This window comes from Melitaea cinxia, chromosome 18 (assembly GCF_905220565.1).
Source record: "Melitaea cinxia chromosome 18, ilMelCinx1.1, whole genome shotgun sequence".
Lineage (NCBI taxonomy): Eukaryota > Metazoa > Arthropoda > Insecta > Lepidoptera > Nymphalidae > Melitaea > Melitaea cinxia.
The window spans coordinates 5327940-5345462 of record NC_059411.1 but is presented as its reverse complement, the minus strand read 5'-3'; the positions used below and the strand labels follow the sequence as shown (position 1 = coordinate 5345462).

At 33.3% G+C, this 17523-nt stretch overlaps 1 protein-coding gene across 1 annotated transcript in view; it reads left to right on the top strand.

Annotated features, from left to right (window-relative positions):
- LOC123662465 overlaps positions 1-12881 on the top strand; it is a 102476-nt gene extending 89595 nt beyond the window's left edge. The window contains exons 10-20 of the mRNA XM_045597307.1: positions 5798-5986; positions 6069-6207; positions 6292-6509; positions 6585-7160; positions 7237-7461; positions 7538-7742; positions 7818-8000; positions 8080-8318; positions 8601-8714; positions 8812-8909; positions 12538-12881. Of these exons, the coding sequence (XP_045453263.1) occupies positions 5798-5986; positions 6069-6207; positions 6292-6509; positions 6585-7160; positions 7237-7461; positions 7538-7742; positions 7818-8000; positions 8080-8318; positions 8601-8714; positions 8812-8909; positions 12538-12697 (2346 nt within the window). The 3' untranslated portion in view covers positions 12698-12881. The remainder of the gene's footprint in view (positions 1-5797; positions 5987-6068; positions 6208-6291; positions 6510-6584; positions 7161-7236; positions 7462-7537; positions 7743-7817; positions 8001-8079; positions 8319-8600; positions 8715-8811; positions 8910-12537) is intronic.
- The last annotated feature ends 4642 nt before the right edge of the window (positions 12882-17523 follow it).

Below are 17523 nucleotides of genomic sequence, written 5' to 3'. Positions count from 1 at the left end.
ATCTTAAAACGTTTGTAGAAGAGTCATGCAGTGTTAAATACATACGGTTAATTCGTCCATTAATAATATAGGATGATAAAGACGCAGATGGCCCAGAAACGTTCCACTGTAAACGTCCCGATGCATAATTGAAGACACGTTACTTACGTGACTCCTCGGAGAAAAGCCATGCGCTAAGTGTGATGGATGACGAGGAATGTTATGTAATCGGATGATCCTTGATATGAAGTTGTAAAGAATTGAAACATCCGTGGTCATGCATGTTCTGCAAATGCATGTTAATAAACACAGCTAATTGATATTTAGTTGTGTTAATTTTTACATAAAAAAAAAATACTAAACAAAGCTGAAGAATATATTAAATTATTCTTCACCTTTCAGGTGTGTTTGTGCTAATAAATTTGTTAAAATAACAGCTTATTTATATTATTTATTATGGAAACGGTAAGAATTACGAAAACATGAAGGTTTTTGTAACTAAAGTTCAAAAAATAACAACATTGTTTCATTTTATCGCACTAAATAAACAGAAGCTCAACATTTTTATATCAGACGATAAAACGAATAAAATATCTAATATTTACACTTTCATATTTTAAACATAAAAATGGTAATTTATTAGAGGGGCGTGTTTATTGAACACCCTAAGAGCTTGACCTTCTGACCTGTGACCTCTGAATGCCGCGTGATTGTCTCGCTACAATGTCAGATGTCGCCTAACCCCTTGTTATTATTTTTATCCTCAGGCAAGTTTCGAGGTGCACTTAATATGCCACACTTTTTCATAAAATAAAATTAATCTAAATACATTAAATTTAAAGATATTTTATTCATGCAGTTTTTTTAAATATAATCGTAGTTAACTTAGAACTCGTGACTTGGTGAGTTTACGATTTGTAAGAAAATATAAAACTAATTCTGATTAACATATTATGATATAAGTTAATAATGCGTAAAAGACATAACAAAATCTTAAATCTCTGAAAATTTTCTTAATGGAAGCGGAATTCAATGAACAGCTTTTAGTTGACTTTAATTTGTACTATTTAAATAAACTAACGCAATGTGTTATAGTGTTGTTAAATTAAATCTTCGAGATTTATTCTATTTATTCATTCATGTAAAGAAACGAACTTTTTAATGAAATTAATATTCGAAATCCACATACACATATGCAAATCAGATACATTCACGATTCTTTTGTTGTTCCACTGGTCACTTTATCTCACAATTTGCAAGATCAAAAACTCTGGGGGTCATCTCTTCGATATCTTTCTCGTACATTGTAGTATCATTTCATTTTCGGGAACCGTGAGACAAGCACAGCTTTACGTGTGATTAGCGAATTCGGTGCCACTTTGACGCTGCGATTTTTTAATATTCTTTTTTTGTGTAAGTGCGATGGACAATTGGATAACACAACTGTTTCAAGCTCCTTCTTTTCCTAAGTCAAAAGTAAGATATTTTACATTTATTCTTCTTAACATTTACGGATGATTATAAGTATTATAAAATATCATATTTTGTTGGTTTTAGATGTAACTATTTGTCAAAATAGAAAATGATGACTCTAATGTCTGATCTTTTCATTTACATCTAAGTATAAAACTTACTTGAAAGATAACCTAGTTGTATTCGCCATTTCGTTTTTTATATAATTTCATATAGAGAAATAGTAAATACATATTTATTAAAAAAATAAATAAATTTATTTACGTAGATTAATATACTTGTTTTGCTACCATATAAGTTCAAGAATTACGTAGACAATATTTAGGCGTGTTTTGACAGTATTTTACATAACGGCCAAACAATTACAACTTATTTATCAAAGATACACGCTTAAACTTTATGAAACCAACCTTAGCAGTCGAGGCGCTGAAGCCTGAAATTACTTTTCTTTTAATTCGCTATTAGTAAAAGGCGCAGGGCAACACTTATTCGTCTTCTTCTATGAGTCATTAATTTTATATCATATTAATTGATCTTATTTATTTTTATTGTGTTCGGCCAAACTTTTTTGAAACAAATAGGTACACTAACCAGCTTACTTAGCTTATGTATATAACAGGCTTTTTTTATATGCTGATAATTAAGCATTTCTGATTACGTCCGTTGTTTGCACAAATTTCATAGCAGATAAAAAAATAAAAGTCAAAATTTTGTTGCATGTTTTTTGTAACCAAAAGGTATTAATCAATCATGGTAATCCCACGAGGAGCGCTCCTATCATCCGTAATCAGGCAACTATTACCCAGCGGAAATACATCGCCCATTCGTAAAAGTCAAGTAAATGCGATCATTGACTTTTTACTTAAATATGTTGGAATATTTGCTAGCTACAATTCCGATATATTATACATAATATATATAGGTACTTAACAAAATAAAACAAAATTAAAAAGCCTTTTATTTCTTGCAGTAAATGCTAGTTTACGAGTAAATTAGTTTTGTTAGTCAAGATTTTTTTTTTTGTAGTTTATGTTTGGTAGTTACAGATTTATATAAAGAGTTTTAGATACGTTATTATTTTATTTATGTTATGTCACCGCGTTGGCGCAACGGTCACAACACTGGTTTGTGGCCGTTGCGGTGATGGTGTCCCCATAGTGCCTCGGAAAGCACGTTAAGCCGTCACCACCACCACCACCGTTATGTACACCTGATAGCGGTCGTTATTCATAGTAGGGAATATATCCGCCAACCCGCATTGGAGCAGCGTGGTAGATTAAGCTCTGATTCTTCTCCTACATGGGGAAAGAGTGGATGTGCCTAGCAGCGGGATATTACAGGCTGAAGCGTAACGTAAATGTATTATCATAGATATAGTATATTATAATTATAATAAAATTATTATGTAAGAACCTCTCGGCAGGTTAAGGCCTCCTCCAAATTGAGCCAGTCTTCTCTGGATTGTATGGTATAGAATGGAGGGGGCCATTCTATTACTCTTTTTGCCCGCCTTTGATCTTGCAGGCGTGCTATGTGTCTGGCCCACTTCCATTTGAATGCAAGAGCTTGTGCTCAACCGTCTGTTGCGTATTTTTGTATGCCTTATTATATTTATTCTTTTCATGTTTAGCATACTGCGCTCCATTCCTCGTTGGCACGTTATAATTTTATTAAACTTCTATATCTGACATGGTATATGGCAAGATTCATAACCCTCGTCTTCAGTTTGATTAGCATGTTGCTCTTAAATATTTCTTTAAGGCTTCAATCCTTAGTCCATTTTAACTGGGCTCTGCGCTCAATCTGTTGGTAGTTGTTTAGTCTGTCGACGCTTATTTGCTTGCCTAGTTAAATGTTTTTGTTAGTGTCTTGGAGAGGCTCGTATTAAACGTATAATTTGTACCTTGGTGTTCATTACCATAGTTTTAGAGAGGTTCATTTCTAGCCCGACGAGCTTGCTAGCTTTGTTTAATGACTCTACCATGTACTGTAGTTATTTTCCTTTCTCTGATATCAGTACCAAGTCGTCAGCAAAACGTAGGTGGTTTAAATACTTATTTTTTACTGTTATTCAGCATTCATTCCAGTCAAGCTTGCTTATTATCGACTCTAATGTGGCTATAAATAGTATAGGAGAAAGCGGGTCCCCCTGTCTTACGTCTCTCTTTATAGGGAACCAGGAACCAGCTGTTGCTAGTTTAACTCTACTTTTGCTCTTCCTGTATATACTTTTGATTACTCTTAAATATTTGTTTTCCACGTTTTGTATTTTTGGAGTTTCCCAGATATAGCTGTGTAACATTGAATCGAATGTTTTTTTTTTTCTAATCGATATATGAAGTACAGTGGTCTATTTCTCTCATGATACTTTTCGATGAGAAGTTCGAGTGTGTATATGATATGGTCGATGGTAGAGAATCCTTTTCAGAATCCTGCCTGTTCAACAGATTGTCTTGTTTCTAATGTAGAGCTAAGTTTTTGGTCAGGATTATAGAAAATAACCCAAATCATTCAGACCGCTTTTTTTATGACAGAATTATGTTAGATTCAGACCATTGGGTCTCTCCAGATTCGAGAATAGAATTGAATAAATCTGTAACGGTTGTAGCTAACATAAATAGTTTAAAATACAAATTTAAGATTTCGTTGCGTAACTTAAACGATTTAGTTATTAACTCCTCTGTAATTCCCGAGTTTTAAAAATGAGAACAGACTAAAAATTGTTTTTTAACAATTTTTCAATATTACATTGACTTGGAAGAATTAATTTGGTTCCAATTCTCAGAGGTAGTCTACCTCTTAAATTTCGTTTAAAACTTTTATTTTGAAATAAGTATCTGAAATAACGAATTCGAAAAAGTCAAAGAACAAAAAGTTATTATCTATATGAAATCATAAAGTAACGTTTAGCTCATCTTGATTTTGATAGTATATAATCATAGAATATAAATAATAATTAATGAAAAAAAAAAACTACAACAAGTAAAATTAAGTACGAAACGTTAGTTTTAAAAATCGCGTTATAAAACCCTACAAGAATGATATATCGCAAAAACGCTACCAGCGAGTAACAAACATCTGCTCTCGCCTCTCACCTCCCGCGCATTAACCTAACGAGCTGCCCTAATGGCGCCGTTAGGGCTGCCACGTGAAAAAAAACCTTCGATAAATTACCAAGCAACTACCAAGTCCCTAACGCATTCGTCATTAGATAAATTATTATTTTATATTAGCATTTTATCAGTTAGAGTAAATATCTCTAGTGGAAGTAATTTGTAGATTGAGACAATATATTAATAATAAATATATACAACCAAATTAGAAGAGTAAAATAATACTACAAAATATGGTTCATATTTAGGCCAAAAATATTTTATTATTTATATAAAACGTTTTTATTTTTGTTATAATAGTTAAAACAAAAGTAGTTATGAGAAAATCAAACTGTACTAAATGCATTAAATAATGAACTAAGTGTGAACTAAGAGATGCTTAATAACGAATGTTGCATACAAAGCGAAATCCAATATAAGTAACTTTCAGCAAGTCTAATGCTATAAGTAACGGGTTAACAGTTGCCAACCTAACGAGCTCCCTTAATGGCATCTATTAGGGTTGCTAAGCTAAAATATATTACCACCTACTTAACCAAAGCTTTTTCATTTACGTTTTCCATTTCCTACAATTATAATATTATAATTATACTTTGATGTAAAAAAATAAGGAACTGTAGTGAGGATACTGTAAATGTATCTAAATACTAGAAATTAAAGAACATAAAATATATATTATATTACTTATGTATGTTAATAAGATAAAAATAAAATATCAGTTTATGAATAGGAACATTCAGTCATTACTACATCATAAATTAGAGAGTTAGACTTTTTAATGAACCTTGTTTTTGTTGGTGAAATTATATTTATGCTATTGTTTGTATATTTTGTATCCTAATATACCTACGGCAAAGGAAGTGCAGACCGGTGACACGGCTACGGTGCTCGGATTTCCGCAACTAATTAAAATTCTACGTAAATGAATTACTGCACTGCACTGTTCGGGCTTTGTTGCGTTTTTTGAAAATAAATATGGATAAAAGATAATTATTTTCAGCAAACTGTTATTAATAATTATTCTCACTTTGCCAGCTGTGCTGCAATGGATTGATCTTTAATTACCGTTTTCCTTTTAAACCAACGGAGATTACGCGAGTCTATCAAAATCCGTTAATTAACTTGGAATATTAACGAGCTACTCAAGATCGAAAGTTTATACCTTAAAATTACAAAGTACGTAATAGGTTTGAAAGTCTTTTGAAGTTATATAAATTTATCGCGAATTTCAGACACAACAGGGAAGTCCAAAATGTGGAAGTGGTGGAATGGGCAGCGGGGCTATCAGCGTAGTGGGCATGGCTGGACCAACTCGCGCTACAGATATCAAGCCAGTCGAGTGCAACTTATGTCACCGAAAGTTCAAAAATATTCCCGCTCTTAATGGTCACATGCGATTACATGGAGGATATTTTAAAAAGGTATAATTATCATAATTGTTAAAGACACTTAAATTAATCTATATTTCGTATTCTATACTTAAGTTCCCTTCTTCCCATATAGGACTCTGACAGTAAAAAGTTAGATAAAAAGGAATCAACCGGTCCACCATTGCAAACAGCTTCTGTTTCTGTAAGAGCACTGATCGAAGAAAAGATCATAAGTCGAAGAGGAGCTGCAGTGACGACTTCACAATGCATAGGTATTATAAACTTACTTTATTTTAAGCTTTACAAAATTTGATTACTTGATTTGGAAAAAATTGAAATAATATGAACAATTTCAGGCTCATCAGATGTAGCTTCTTCTCGTTCAAGTTTCGTAGCACCAGCGCCTCCACCTTTATCAACCATAAAATCCTCCAATTCGTCAACAATATCTATTACATCGTCGCAATTTGTGTCACCACGCGCTCCACCTGTAGTAACCGTTGCTACTGCTAACATTACTGCCAGTCAAAGAGACTCAACTTTAATTGAATTATTAAAAAAGGGTAGTTCAAAGGTTTGTTTCTTGTCATATAATTGTCGTGCTATATATTAAAAAGATAAAATTAATAATTGCTTAATATTTTTAAAGGTCGTTAAACGGTCATCATCGGATCCAGGACAAGCTTCACCACAACAAGATTTTACATTTCGTCCAGAATTATTTGGTGTATCGTTCAACTCAGATGACGGATATTTTTCACCTGCTTTGAATGAGGATACTTTTCAATTCACTACAACGTCTGATCAGTTAGATGAACTTGCGTCATTAGAAGATTATGCAACGGTTGCCGCATCAATACGAGAACGGTCACCAGTTACATTCCCGTCCAGTCGTCGTCTTGCTGCTGTACTTAACTCCCCATTACCAGAATCTTTAGCTGATTTTGGGGCCTGTCATGGTGGTTCACCGGTACCATCACCTGGAATCAGATACACTCAAAATTCCCCAGGACTATCATATACAACTGGAGATTCCCCTGGTCTAGCTTACACTGCTACGTCACCTAGTGGAAGTTACTCAACACAGCCAGAACCATCTCCCGGTTTAGCTTATCCAACACCACCTGCATCCCATGACGCACACTCACCTGCTCATACTGTGCCACGAGTATCTTCGCCTTTAACAGCAGCCTTTTTTACCGCAACAATGTCAAGTCAAGAGGAGGTATTTTATATTTATTGCTTATTGATATATCAAATATTTATTTATCAAATGTACTTATCCAAAATCATGTCGCTAGGTGGAAGAAGCGCTTGAAGAAGTTTTGCCAGAAGAATGTAGATCGTTAGATGCATATGCTCTAGAACCATCCCCTACAGCAAGGCGCATAATGCTGAATTCAGAAGATCCACTTTTGTCAAGCAGTCCACGTGATTTTTCACATCAACGTCCCATTCGGCGAAGCCATCGAATAGCAACTCCTATTACTACGCCTATTCACCAGTGGAATGATAACTCTCTCCAGGTATAATATTGTAACAAAAATCATTATCATATTTCAAATATAGACTGCCTGAGTATTATTAATTAATTATTAACAGGTATGCGTGGAAGGACGAGATACATTACCAGCCGTTTTCCTAAGTCCCAGCAGTGTCCCAGCGTCACCTCAAAGACGTAAAAGGCGTGCTTCACCAGCTGGTCCCTATCGCTCACGCATGCGACATTCAATCGACCATTATACACCTCAACCAATTTTACCACCTGATAGAGATGGCTGTGGCTTATTTATGGAGCTAATAAGTGGTTAGTAATATCAAAACATTAATCTTATAATATCATTATGGCAATACAACTAATGTTATTAAAAAAAACTTTTAGGAATGCAAGCGGATACTGACCTTTTATCACAGTCTGAAGAGCCTCGACTACCACAAATTAACATAGGAGTAAATCATCAAGCTGACATACCTGAGTTGTACAACGATCGTATAGATCTACATCGAGTACCCGAACAACTCCTTTGGGACCCTGGTATAAATGATGGCCTCGATGATAATGAAGGTATTCACACGTTAGCTAATTATATACAATTTATATTATCAATTTTAAGTACATCTATCTAAAGATTTTTTTTCTATAGTGCGTATGTTCATGGAATTGGCAATGTGTGCCGCAATGCCTGTCGGAGGACACACGAGGGAATATGCCTTGCAAACCTTAGGCGAGTGTGGAGGTGACATCCGAGCAGCTACTCTACGCCTTATGTCCCGTCCTGCTGCACCTTCACAGCATGAATCCCGTTGGACACCAGATGAAGTCGAAGCATTTTTAGCAGGACTAAGTCAATATGATAAAGACTTCTTTAGGATTTCGCAACTGGTAATACAAATTAAATTTTAAGTGCATGTATTGTTGCTAAAGCCCAAAGTATTTGAATTTTACATGTAAATTCTAAGAGTTACTAATATGTTCAATATTAAAAATTTTATCATAGGAAATAATTTTCTAAATTGTACGGCGCTACGAGATTTATTAATATAATTTATTATTTACCAACATTCGGTCATTAATAGTAAAATTCAACTATTTATACTACTATTACCATCATTAAACTAAAATATGAAGAGATTCATAATAATTTACATAATTATATTGTTCTAGATAAGAACCAAAGATTCGAAACAATGCGTCCAGTTCTACTATTTCTGGAAGAAAGTAACTAAAGACTACAAAACTCTATACTTGCGAAGTTGGAACGACGGTCAAGTCCCACAAGTAAGCACAGCCATCAACACTGGCCTTCACTTTGTCTTCAGGTTCACTGAATAGCTAATAAGTAAGATGTTAACCTGCTCGACTTATCCATACGCAGGGTTCGATAGGGCAGGTTTCAGTTCCCGGCTCGGCTCCGTGCTCTTCGCCACCGAACTTGTACGAGGGTGAGGAATTTCCGTGCAAGATATGCGGGAAGTAAGTGTCAAGATCTGGAACACGCGTATCGCTTCCATATCGGCCTCAATCGCAAACACTCGCAATCGCAATATAATTAAGCATATTAATATTTTACATCATTTTGCGTATGAACACGAACACGTTTGATCCTGCGCGATGATGATCAAAGCGTGAAAAAAGTAATTGTTTCATTGAGCATGTTTTAAAACCATTGCAGGTTTTTTTTAATTTACGATATATTTTGTAAAACTAACAAAATCTGAAATATTTTAAAATAGTATAATATGTTTCACACTGGCTTAAGAAATGTTTGTGCTGTACGGCGCGATCTAATTTTATAATTGACGGATATTTTTAAATTAAATTGTATAGGTATTCCCTGGGCTAGATAGGGTCATTGCGCCTGTTCGCGTCCACCGCCCAATTCGCGTCCATTTTACGGATCTCACTTTGAAAAGTCTCGAAATTAAGTATACTAAGACACCAATAAGTCGAAAAATAATTACCGGCTAATACCTCAATGTATAAGAGGCACGTACGCATAGACAAAAGTTCCGTGCGTCCAAGCAATCCTGGGTAAAAAAAATAGTTAGCGAGGGCTGTTCAACAAGAGAGCGCGAAGGCACGGAATAATGAGAAGAAAATAGTGGGCAGTGGTTCGTTTGAAGGTGAGTCTTTTATTGTTTTATGTTTATTTTGGATACATAGCTGTTTCTAGGCGTTGGTTATGATAAAAGGAATTATAATAATTATGAATTTGCTTATTTTTTTTATACTTAATAGTTAAAATAAGGTGGACGCGAACTGCTACACCGAATTTATAAAACTTCCACTTTGCGTCCGCAATGGACGCAAACTATACCTAAAGGGATTAATAAGAAAACTAAATCGCGTCCATTTTTGTTTAAGATGAGTTCTTTGCAGATAAGAAAGAAGAAGGAAAAAAGAACATACACAAAGGAAGATTAAGGGAAGATTTGCATGACATCCAAGAGAAGAAGAAATCGGTAAGACAAGCACCTATGCAAAAAATATGCTATTACGATATTGGATAAAATCAGTGGGGGCAGACCAAGAGGGTACAAAACTTATCTACACAAATAAATAAAATTGGAGTGTCTGTTTGTAATATTAAAGTAACACCTTTTTACTAAATGTATATTGATTTATACACGGTACATATACCAAAATAAGCAATCTCTTTACTGTATGATACCCTAATAAGAAGTCAGCTTGAGTATAATGCGGTAGTATGGTTTACACATGAAGTCAAATACAGTCTCATACTGGAACGTGTTCAAAATAAATTCACCAGGTTTCTTTACCATAGGCTTTATGGCGTGTATCCCTTGTATCCCATGATGTATCCAACATTGTTTGTATTGGGCATGGTTGGATACAACAAGTTGGAGACTAGGAGAGAGCTGGCTCTGGCAACTTATATTTTAAAATTATTTCGCGTTATTGTCAATAATCCAGGGGTAGTGCAGTGGATAGGTTTGAGCGTACTCGATAGGTATCATCTACAACGAAGACAGCGACCGAGCTTATTTGCAGTACCCCACGGCAGAACCGAGCTAGTGCGCAACGGCCCCCTTGCTCGTTCAGTCAGAACGCTAAACTTGGTGGCTGACACACTAGACCTTTTTTCTTATTCGTGGAGTGAATTCGCAAAAGTTACTTTGTATATAATATGTTATGAGAAATGAATTTAATATTTTTATATTTGTTATTGTTTTGTTTTTAGTATTATGTTCAAGTCAGCCAATTCTTTTTTAATTATAGTTTAACATTTTTTTCCTTTCGCTTTTTGTCTCCTTTACTATGTCTAATGAATTGGGTTATGCCTGTAATATTAGATGTAAGAAAATAAAATAAATAAATAAATAAAAACATTTTTTAGAATTTTTGTCTGTCTGTCTGTCTGTTTGCTCCGGCTAATTACTGAAACGACTGGACTGATTTTGACGTTACCATCTAGATAGCTAATGAAATAAGGAGTAAATTAGGCTACTTTTATTTTAGAAATTTATTTATTTTGTAATTCTACGAACAGAACAATATTTTTTTATTATAATTATAATTATAATTACACGCGAATGAAGTCGCGAGCACAGCTAGTATCAAATAAAACCAAGTAACGAAGAAGAAAACAGCGGTATTATTAATATTTAATGCGAATGGAGATATGTGTGCACCTCGTATTTTGTTTCCATAATTATTATTAATCAAGGCTGATCTTTGTGGTGCTGTGTGCTTACGGCATCAAAGAATATAAACACCCCCTCTCTTCCCGTGGGTGTCGTAAGAGGCGACTAAGTTCCTGTACTACCTCGGAACTTAAAAAGCCGACCGATGGCGGGATATCCATCCAACTGCTGGCTTTGAAATACACAGGACGAAGACGGGCAGCAGCGTCTTCGGTACGACAATGCCAGGCCTGCGGTCACCATCCCGTCTGCCCAGTGTAGTGACTATGGGCAAAACACAGGAGTGAACTTGTCGAGGCCTATGTCCAGTAGTCGACTGCGAAAGGCTGCTGTGATTGTAATTACAGGCTGATCTTTAGCTTGCTTACATTTCTTTAAAATTCACAGAACAGATAATTGTTGAATTTTAAAAGTGGAATTACTATTTACTGACTACATAGGTACCTAATTTGTTTTTTAATTTTAAGTTCTATCAATGTTTAGAAGAGTAAATAGGTGTATTATTTTCTTTATAGTGATTTATTAATGTTAATATGTTGATTTTTAAATAACAATAATTCTTCAATAAATAAATTATTAAAATCCAATGTCTCTTTACATTATTATAAAAATATCACCTCTTTATTCCTTTTCTAAGCTGGTGGACGCGAAGTGGTCCAGCGGGTGGACGCAAATTGGATTTTATGGACGCAAACTGGGTAAATCGCCTAATTTTGACGTTTGTATTTAAATAAAATAATAACAAGATGTTTCGAACAAAACTGAAAATTAATCTTTAAATAGACTATATAATGAACACAGTAAATAAATTTTTCATAGAAATTAGTGCGGGAACATTTTTATTTTCTTCTTCAAACTTGCCAACTGCACTAAGTGGACGCGAACAGGCGCAATGACCCTACGTTTTTTTAATTATTGATGTTTTTGCATGACCACTTATTATATAAGCATATACCCTAATAATCATGTCAGATTGTAGTAAACCCAAATCGACATAGACGATTCCTGTGACAAATTTTTAAAAAGGGTTTTATTCACAAAAAATTCATTTAAATGAAATGTTTGTGTTACAAAAACAATTTATTTGTAACGTATACATTAATATTTGGCAAATAATAAAACAAATTAAAACCTTAATAACTGTCTCAGGGACCATCTTATGTCAAGAGTTGTAAATAAAAGAGATGTTTTGAATGTTATTAAAACATTACATAAAATAGATTAGTATTGTATATAATATTTATTTATGACACTTAGGTATAATTGAAAGGATTTTGAGTATTAATGTTGTATGTTTAAACTTAGATTTATACATCACTAACAACTGAACGCTTCGCTTAGCTTCCATGCTTTGTTTGCAGATCGAGTTACCGTTTTGCTTCTTTTCATTTTCTCTTTTGTTGCTAATTCTTAATGTGTACCCTATTATGTTTCAGAGTATTTAACAAAGTTAAAAGTCGTAGCGCGCACATGAAGTCGCACCGGCCACTCGACGCCGAGCCGAAAAGGCCTAAACTCGAAAAGCCTTATGAAAAGGTCGAGAGATCTGACGATAAATCGCAAGCGACTGGCGAATTTCAAATGCTCGCTCAGTAACTGAATTCACACTCATCCATTCCGCCCGCGCGTTGCGTTGTGCCCAATGCGACTAATCATCGTAGTGAAAATATATTGAATCACTTTAACACGTATTAAATTACCAGGCACATGTGTCAAGTGCTGCACTATAAATCGCTTCTAGCGACCACCGCCCGCCCTCACTCGCACCGAGCCTAGTGTACATAAATATAATGAGTGGCTAGCTCTAAACGAATTTTTATTACGGTTATAAAATAGTTGGATAGAATAAATAAAAGTGATGTAGAAAAAACGAAAACAAAGTAGTTTTTAGCATTTAGAGATGATTAGTATCGGGTAAAGAAACGAAATTTTCGTAATGCTAAGCTACGTGAGAGCGCATAAAGTATTTTGTATAACAATTGATATCTGTAGATAGGTAGAGCCTTCGTAAAGTTTTTATATGACAGACTTCTCAATGTGACTTTGCAAGTGTGATGTTGTAAATAATTCAATAGTTCTTCGAAGCTACGATTTAGCTCCGCGGGCAGCTCTGTCGAGATAATCTATATTTCTATTACAACTACGTGTGATACATTAACGTAACTCGTGTAGTAACTACACTACCTCGTTTATATTGAATCGTTTGATTTTATTGCGAGCTCAGCTCACTATTACATTTGCTTGTTTGCTCACTATCTTGTTGTTATTTTTAATTTTTAACTTTATTTTCTAGTCATACTAGATAAATATATGGAGCATACTTGATGCGTGAGTTTTAGATTTAATTTAAGACAACGTAATTCAATTCGTTATCCGTACCGTAAATAAGTCACATATCGAAGCAGTTTTAGAAAAATATTACAGTAACGAGATACCGCCTCTGTGAATCTCTGAATTATTTTTTAAGCTCTTGCGTACCTAAATGTTAGAAACAAAGTAACGTAGTGCCAAAAGACTTTTCACTAGTGAGGTTACAGTTGCCATCCATTGTCATGTATGCGTTATTTACAATACGCAATACCGACGTGTAATAACAGGCATTCACAGAGGTGGGTGGCAAAAATAATAAAAATGAATGTAATGATATTTTTTTACACAAATATTATCGAAATGCTCAAAATACTATATTTTATGTTGATAATTTTATTAACTAGACATTTGTTGTTGATCGTTCTATTGTATCTTAAATTATTTGATACTCGATGTGTAATTAGTTAATTTTCGAGTGTAAATTATTTTTAATGGATGTGTAATATATGTACTTAAATGGTGTATGTACGTGTACCTTACGTGTTGTGATATGTACTATTTATTATTTTTAATGATCAGTGTATTATTTAAATGGAATGTACAAATCGAGCAATAAAATGTGTTGCTCAATAATGTAACGATCGTCGTAGATCTGCCGGCTATCGGAACTATTAGCAGCTGCCTAAGTCGATTTCAATAGACGTATTCTGCGGTTGTGAAGTTTAATAATTCAATTTTCGTCTTCCGATACTTCGTTCCCGTATCTTAGTATATATTTATTTCGGCAGTATTCCTTGTAAAAGACATAATGTAATTTAAATACATTTAAAATCGTTTACTGTATTAATTTAACCCATTTAGGTTAATATTTATTGTTATATGATTAATACAAAGCGTGTGACGCTATCGGCTTTACGCAGGAGTACAACTGATGTAACATTTTACGAGTATAGTAGTTGATGCTGTAAAGAGACTAATGAACAATCAGACGTAAAGAACTGTGTACCGCGTGTTGGAGGTATGCCTATGTATCCGTTGTCCTTCCATCTGTACCTGAATGGAATTCTGCCAAACATGACACGAAGATTTTAAGATCGTAGTCTTGGTATCTTTCTAGATATACATATATTTATGAGGATAAAAGGAAAATAAAACGTTATGTATTTGTATATCACTAACTCGTGTGATTATTTGGTTGTGTTCTTAATCTTAACAATCTAGGCGAATTTTTGCGATAAAACTGTTAATTCTATAATTAATTTTCTCGAGTTGCCAAATAATGTGAAGTAAATTTATAAATTATGTTATAATTAGTACTTACGAATTAAGTATAAAATTGAGTACTATTAAACATAGACGGTTGATTTAGATTAAGGCAAGGCTTTAACTAAATACCTACACATACATAAGGTTTACATAAAGGTTTAGGGTCTGTTTTACTAGTTGTGAATAACGCTATTTGACGCATGACAGTATCCGACAGTACAAAGTTTTTAATTCATTATTCTTTTTACCATCGATTCCTGCTATATTTATATTAATTTTTCATTAATCTTAAAGTTGTAGTTTATTAATTGATGAGAAACAATTCCTACTGACCTATTCTACTTCCGAATTCAGCTTTTTAAGTCTATTTGTATCGTAATCCGTCAAATAGCGTTATCCTCAACTGGTGAATCATGCCCTTAATGAAAAATATTAATGCTTAGAATCTGCTGAAAATATGTGCCATCTATTTTGTAGTAGAAAAACTATTTTAAATTTCGTATTAGGTAAAAATTATATATAACTATAACAAAATTTGTCACGGTAAATATAAAATATTTAAATTCTAATTACATTTACAAATCTTTTGTTTAAATCGTATCCACTAAATGCCTCTATCGGTCGTTAATGTAACACGTTTTTCGAAGGTTTTATTTTTACCGTGGCTATTATGTAATTCATTTATATCAAAATTATTTTCATAAATAAATAAATCGTGTTACGTAAATATTAAATATTTTTTCAAATAATGATACCGGTAATTTATCTACATCTACAACATAAAAATTACAATTTATCAAAGACAAATCCCTCCAGAATATTTTTTAACAATACTCTTAGCTCCTAAGACTGAAAGATATGTCAAATTCTTAGCATTGATTCTCATATTCGCTCTTCTCTCTCATTTTATGTAGGTACATCACAATCATTCGCTCATTCCACGTGCCAAATTTTCACAAGTCAGAGTAAGTATAACTAACTTCATATACACCTGAATAATACTCATAAAAATGAGTCCTCTTTTTCAAAAAGAGAGTAAAAAAGTAGTCAGCTAATTAAATCCCCCGCCAAATTTGTAGCACGTCTGTAATGTTACTAACTAAAATTAAATAATTTATATACAATTGAGAGACAACAATTGTAAAATATTTTATAACGCCATCAAAAAACTAAAACAAAGCGTACATATAATTCGTCCCACATGCAGCCGGTACATTTGTTCACATAATAATTTCTAAATATTTAATAATAAGATCAAGTATTGGACAATCTCATTTCGATTTAAATATAGAAGTGCCTTACAATTTTCTTTTGTTGTTGTTTTCGTTATTTTGTTTTATTTAAATCAGGTCATACGAAGCACTGGAAATTGCATTTATTGTGATCCACTAAATCAACTCTGCGCGAGCAGAGTCGCTGCGAAGTGGATCAGTGTTAGTTCAATCGTTGCTAGTAAATTATTTTATATGTTAATTTATTAATTTATTTTTAATAATAAAGACAGTACGGGCTAACATTGTTTGTGAATAACGTTTTTATCATTTATAAAAACCTGTCAGCATAGACTAAAGTTGTCGTTTATTACGATGTTTATAGTACAACGGCATATTTAAAAACAATAACTACGCGTCAATTTAACAAATGATAAATCTACGAAAGTGTAATACAATGTATACTGTAGCAGATGACTGCATAAAAACAGAATGACTTTATTGAATTAAATTATAATAAGCCAAATGTAATGTATGTTTTAACGATATCGTGATGTCTCCTTTGCGTTTCGTTCGCTAACTATTTACTGATTCCATTCTCTGTAACCCAAAGTAAACTATATAAATGTGTATATACTTATTTATTTGTGTCAACACAATGTTATTATATATAGTATAAATGTTTTATAAGCCTAAGTGGATATTATATTCTTCTAATTTTGTATCGAATAAAGTGTGTACCATTATATGTCTTATATGATGATAGAGGTGCCATGAGTCCCTACTCAATGTGTAATGTTACCGCGAGCCATCGATATTAAAAACATTAATGTAGTTGAATTCTTTTTCATTCAAAAGTTATTTATCGAACTAATTGACTTAAAAGAATATGTTTCTGGCCTAAAATATCGATGGTCGTAGTAATACGATACCGAACATCGTACGTACTTTAATTGTAATTTAACAGTAGGTAATAAACTGACACGTGCCAAATGCACGATAATTTGATATTACACTCTGTGTTGTGATTTTGAACGTTCTGTAAATTACCAAAGTCTTTAAATACTATAAAAAATGTAGACACCTTTTTAGATTAGCACAATTCTTCGCGTAGTCATGTTAGGTGGTAATGGTTGTAAGCATTTAGATTTAACACTGAAATAGATATTCATTAAAAGGTGTAAATGTATTGCGTATAAATTTTTAGATTCATTGTTATATTAAATGTGATGATTCGTAAAGAACAACGACACTCTCGAGTCCTGTCTCTCCCGCTCTGGGCGACTCTTCACAACTTCGCATATCCTTGAAACAATAAGTAATAAAATAAAACTATATATATATTGATAAATTTATTAGGGTAACTAATTTTATAAGACAATGACTATTACGTGATCTTTTAGATTGTCTTTATTAATAAATATATGGTGAAGGTTTTGTCAATTCATTTTTTTCTTTTTATCCCTATTACCTCAAATAAAAACACAAACACAGTTACTCAATTGGAATAATTCAAGTTATAGAAGTAAATACATTAATAACAAAAATACAATCAGCTACACAATTTTTAATGAAAAACTAATTGAAATATCCATCCACGGAAAATCCGTGACTCTAAAGACACCATCCACGGAA